General features: G+C 59.8%; 1 protein-coding gene across 1 annotated transcript in view; it reads left to right on the forward strand.

Moving 5' to 3' along the window:
• Positions 1-4766: 4766 nt before the first annotated feature.
• LOC103610349 (PR domain zinc finger protein 16) overlaps positions 4767-5899 on the forward strand; it is a gene marked incomplete at both ends in the record, with an annotated part of 41592 nt that continues 40459 nt past the window's right edge. The window contains one exon of the mRNA XM_008594532.1: positions 4767-4913. Coding sequence (XP_008592754.1) covers positions 4767-4913 — 147 coding nt within the window. The remainder of the gene's footprint in view (positions 4914-5899) is intronic.

Below are 5899 nucleotides of genomic sequence, written 5' to 3' on the forward strand. Positions count from 1 at the left end.
CTCCTGCCAGCTGTGGCTGTCAGAGGTGGACTGCATGCCCCGGGCTGCTGGGAAGCCACGTCACACAAAGGGCCGCAGGGACCGAGAGGGCAGACTCACAGGGCTCCGTGCCTGCCTGCACACTAGGAAGCTCGGAACCATTAGGCGAGCTGACGACAGATGCCTCAGCATTCCCGCCTGCATGCGCGCCCCAGACGGGGCCAGCGGCTGGCCGTGCCCATTAAATGTGAAAGAGCCAGCCCAGCGGAGCCCACAAATTAGAAGTGCAGGAAACCTCAGATGATGTGCGAAAAAATTGTCAAGGTCAAGAGAGTTTTCCATCACTCTGCTCTGTAACTCAGCATTTCTGATGGGGGTGATTTACGAGCTGGGGGAGCCGGTGGGGAAATGAGGGGGCGGGGAGGCCCAGGAGGCCAAGTGGGGAGAAGTGGGCAGGAGGGCAGTTGCCTTTGGAGGTTCTGGGATTCCCGAGGCTCGGCCCAAAACAGCCCCAGAGCCAGGCTTTCGAGTGGCGACCAGGCAGGAAGCCGGATTCTGAATCTGCAGAGGCTCAGCCCTGCGGCTGTGGCGGCCCCCAGGGTGCTGCGTGCTGAAGCCGGCCAGGAGGAGACGTGGGCCGGGCCACTCCTGCCTCCTCTCCCTCTCTTCCCTCACTGATGTCTCCTGAACGGACGGAACCTGCACCTGCGGCCAGGGCTGGGCCCCGCGTTCATTCAGGCGCTTGTCCACCTGCTTCTCATCTTTACTGGCCTCCTGTGCCACTGAGACAAAACCAGGCCATGGGCTCTGCCTGGGAGGCCCCCAGATGGCCCAGAGGTGTCAGAGCTAAAAGGCTTCACAGCAAAACTTAGGTCCAAGCAGTGGCCCAGCTCCCAGACGAGGCTGGACATAGTATCCACCCAGGTTGGAAAGGGTGGGCTCCCCTGCCCCAAGACAAGCAGGGACCATCGCCCCCGCCCCCGCATCAGACCTTTGACAGAGTCTTAGTCCCTTTGGAAGGAAGGAGTCACCCCAGAAGTCCAGCCCTAGGTGCTCCCAAGAGGGAAGGGAATCTCCTCGAATCTTTAGGGGCCACCAGGAAGTAACTCTCACCCTGTGACTATCCAGATAGTCAGGGGTTTGGGACTAGGCTTTCTGGGAATGACAAGGGAGGACCTGGGACATGGAGGTGACCAGGAAGGAGAGGCCGTTGGGCCAGAGTGGACCCCACCTGCACGGCAGGGAGGGTGGCCTAGTGCTTGAGTCCTCTGTACCCCAAGAGAGACAGGTAGAGACCAAAGCCTCCCGAGCAGTGTCCCATGGGTGAGCAGCCAGCCATGACCCTGCTCAGACACACTTGAGAGAGCTGGAGAGGTTTACCCTGGCACAGGGAGGTTAGGGCACAGTCAAATACCTGTAGGGTCGTCATGTGGAGAAGAGAGAGGCTTGTTCTGCAAGGTGAGGGGGGACATTGCTGGAAGGGAGGGTCTGTCCACCCAAAAATGATTCCAAAAGATGCAGCGTGCTCAGTGCTGCTGGCTCGGCCTCCTGTGCTTTTTGTCCCCTGTCCCCAGTAAAAGTCCTTTGAGAACCTCTAAAGGGTCAAGTATCTCTTGGGGTTGACGGAGGAAAGGGGCACAGCAGAAGAGACACCTGCATGTATGTATGTGCGTGCACGCATGCAGGCATGTGGATTTGTACCTGTGTGTGTGCATGTGTGCGTGCGTATGTGTCAGGGGTGCCCCTCGGGTGGTTGTGGGGGCAGCAAGTATGTTTTGGAAAAAGACAAATCGGCACAGTGAGAAAGTGACCCGAGGCAGCCGGAGCAGAGGGGGGGAGCCGGCCAAGCCCGTGTGGTGGGAGCATGTGGAGTTGAGGGTCCTGCCTCTCAGGAGACAGCCTGACCCCGTTGCCTGGCGCATGGGCTCGGGGGTGGGGGGGCTGTTCGGGAGCACATGCTCCTGGCTACACTGGCAGGAGGCCTCACTCAGTTCAGATCCCAGGCGGGAGGGCACTGTCGGCCCTGGGTGAGTCCCCGTCAGCCCTCGGCTCACAGGAATTGTGTGCGGCACGGCGGGATGTCAGCAAGCCCCTGACGGGGACACGGATCCACATCTTGGGGCCGGCCAGGGGGTGCTGCCCAGCTCTGCTCCCAGGCGGTATGACCACACTACCACTGCTGTTCACTCTCCTTGGGCACCCAGTCTCTGATCCGGGTCTGCTTCAGGGACCCACAGCCAGCAGAGTGGACAGGATTGGTGGCCGACATGGGCAGAGAGGAAAATTGAGCAAGAGTGGATGAAGGGACTTGGCCATTTAACCAAAGTCCCTTGATCGACGGAGCTCGACAGCCGCACCTTGTGAGACTGGGCAGCGTCCCGCTGCTGCTGCCTCATCTGCAAGTGAGCTGTGAGTGCGACCACGGCCGCCCTGCATGGAGCCAGAAAGGCCTCTGAGAGCAGGAGCTCAGCCCCTACCCTGCACCCCACGTCTCCCTTGCCCGGCACCCAAGGGCCCTCACTGCCCACCCTTAGGTGGGAAGCCCAGCATTGTTGGCAGACGTTGGCCCAGAAGGAGGGCTGGTAGAGCGGGGAAGAGACTGAAGACCCTCTCCCCGTCTCTGCTCTACTTGGGGTCTGGCATTCTGTAGCAGTCTCTGGAGAGGAGGGGGCAGGACACGCAGCGGCAGGGCGTCTGGCCTGTGTGTATCCTCCTTGCACTGTGCCGACATTGACTTTGCAAAAGAAGAATTCCAGCGCCCTGTAGCAGTCTCTGGAGAGGAGGGGGCAGGACACGCAGCGGCAGGGCGTCTGGCCTGTGTGCATCCTCCTTGCACTGTGCCGACATTGACTTTGCAAAAGAAGAATTCCAGCGCCGGGCATGAGATGGCTCCAGAATCCAGGGAAGCATTTGTGAGCATTTGGGCGTCGGACCGCAGGGTCATGGGGGCTGTGCACGCGGGGCTGGATGCGCGGCACCAGTGTTCAGCCCGTGGCCTCTTGAGGGTCTGGATGCAGCCACGGAGGACCGGAGGGCTGGACACAGAGTCCGCTGCTTTCCTGCTCTGCTCTCTCTCCAGCCCCATCCCCCAACCCCCGTCTTCCCCATCCATGTGTCTTTCTGACCCCATTGTTCCTGGGTTCCCTCTGGTCCCTCTCTCTCCTCTTTCAGAACTAGGCCCATGTGGCTTTGATCGTGGCACAAATAATAAAGTCCCTGCAAAGCAGAGACTGCTCAGAACTAAGGCCCCTCACAGACCTTTCAGGTCAGTCTCCAAGGTGTCCGGCAAAGTGGGACCCGAGCACATCACTCAGAGACTTGTTGTTTATAGGAAGGGTGGTAACAGACCCCACACCCCAGGGACTCCAGAAGGGGCTGTAGTCTCAGGAGGCGACGGGCACAGCACACAGACTCCACAGCAGCTTCTGTGCATCCTAGAGCCAAGCAGCCACCTCCCCAAGCCTCCGTTCCTCATCGACCCTGAGGCCCAGTGGGGCCCTTGGTCATTTGGGAAGTGTCTGTGGACATCTGTGGAGCACTTGAACTGTTTACAAAACTCCCAACTCTTTGGACACAGTGGGCGGCTTCCAGACCTCAGGTGGACACTACCCCTGCCCTGACTTGCCTGGCTCCGTCTGACTCCCTGCTCTCATCACCCCTGACCACCTGGACACACCTGCCCACCTGGACATACCTGCCTACCTGGACACAACTGCACACCCAGACATACCAGCCCACCTGGATACACCTGTCTACCTGGACACACCTGCCTACCAGGACACCTGCCCCGGAAACACGTGCCTATCTGGACATAGCCTTTCTCCTTCTAGGACCTCAGTGTGGTGGTGGCCTCAGCACCTGCTCACCGCCCTCCCCCAACCCTCCCACCCTCTCTGTGCTGGGACTGAGCTGTCCAGAGGTTCTCCCAACATGCTGCTGGCCTCAGTGGCTCTGGATTCAGAACCCAGAGGAAGCACTGACCGGAGCAGGCAGGAGGCTGGGAGGCTAGACTCCACCTGCAGCACCCATGCTGTGGCCCGGCAGGTCTAGGGAATGCCCTGTCTCAGCAGTAGACAGCGGGTCAGGTCTTCTAGTAAAGGACGGTCTCCGAAGGGCAGGGGTGATGGCGATAAGAAAAGCAGCCTGAGCAGCTGCCGCGCTGCCTGTCAGAGCAGTGTTCAGAAAACAGCAGCAGCAACAAAGCACTCTCTGAGGGCGTGGTGAGAAGAGCGAGGCATTTGCGTGCCTCTGGGTGTCAAACTGAAACTTTCCAGTTTTCAGGAAACAAGCAGCTTTTCTTACTTTCAGGGTGATGTGCAAGTTGACGTGAGCACACACACATGTGCACACACGCACCCGCATGCCCCCGCAGGCACACGCACACGCAGACCCCATGCCGCCGAGCACCCAGACACACCTTCACCTTCAAACACACTCTCTGCAGCCCAGCACCCGCTCTCCTCAGCAGGGGCCCTGTTCTCAGGTTCAGAGGCCTCTGCTTTCTCACACGTGGGCCGGCGCTGCTGGGGAGTTTTTGCAATGCCGGAGGCTCGGTGTACTGCCTAGCCAGGGCAGCAATCAGCTGGTGAGAAGAGAAAAGACTGTCTCCTACCTCTCCGCCAGGTCCCCAGAGGCTCCTGGGCATGGGCGGGCTGGGTAGGCCAGGGTCCTCCGTGCTTCCTAGACAGGGCTCCAGACACTCACCTCCCCTCCTAGGCTGAACCTGCTGGGCAGATGTGGTATGCAGACTCTAGCACACAGGGCATCTCTGACCCTTGGTTTTCTTTCTTCCCCGGCAGATCTCTGAAGACCTGGGCAGCGAGAAGTTCTGCATGGATGCTAACCAGGCGGGGTCTGGCAGCTGGCTCAAGTACATCCGTGTGGCTTGCTCCTGTGATGACCAGAACCTCACCATGTGTCAGATCAATGACCAGGTAGGTCCAGAGTTGTCTTTGCAGACGTGGCACCAAGACTGATGGGGGTGCCAAGGCATGGGGTAGCTGAGCCACTGCTGGGGACTTCTGCCAAGCCCCGTCCTGTGGTGGGGGCAGCTATTTGATACTCACTGGCCCTGGCTTTCTGGGGAGCTGACGTACCCTGTGAATGCTCCATTGGAGCCTTTGGTCAGCGACCCTTGCCTGAGGCTGATGGGACTCGAGAGCCAAAGGTCATGGTTTACGTGAAGAAAGCAGCCGGAGCAGGTGGATTCCCAAACTCAGGGTTCCTCATTCCCTGCAAATGCCCGCTGCCCATGAGACACAAGAGGAGCAGAGAAGGGGAGCCGAGGACAGAAGGATCGTGTCTGAAAGGCACTGTTGAACCAAGTTCTCCAGAAGAGTCCACACTGGCCGGCAGGAAGGCCGTTCAGGGGCTTCCTTGGCCAAGCCAGGTGGAGGTGCGGCCCCCATTGCCCAGAGCCCCCAAGAATCACTGTCGCAGCTGGACCAGCCTGTGAAGGCCACTGGCCTTGTTTTGGCACGAGGTGCCCATCATGAGGAGCAAGCTCATATTCTTCCTGAGCTGTGTGGTTCTGACTTCGGCCCCAGGCCCCACCAGGGTCAAAAGACACCTTCACTTCTGTTCCCGGCCATCACGGGGTCTGAGGGCTCGTCTAAGCTCACTGGATCCTGGTGCTCCATGTCTTGCCCATGGCACCCCCAGGCGGGCGTCCAGACCCACAAGCTGATCAGGAGAAGACGCGGAGCTTCTTTCAACTGCAGACGCAGCGTGTCCCCAGCCCTGGTTGCTGCTTTGTCCATTTCTTGCATTACAAGCTTGCGAGTGACCCCTGGAGACTCCCCGCTCTGGAGCCCGGCCTCCCGAGTGGCAGCTTTTATCCTGTGTTCCCAGAGCACTGGATTCCTCTGGGGTGCCTGGAGCCCCCAGCCCATCCGTCAGAGCCGTTCCCCTCTGCCTACCG

Source organism: Galeopterus variegatus, unplaced genomic scaffold (genome assembly GCF_000696425.1).
Source record: "Galeopterus variegatus unplaced genomic scaffold, G_variegatus-3.0.2 Scaffold10978, whole genome shotgun sequence".
In the NCBI taxonomy this organism is placed as follows: Eukaryota; Metazoa; Chordata; class Mammalia; order Dermoptera; family Cynocephalidae; genus Galeopterus; species Galeopterus variegatus.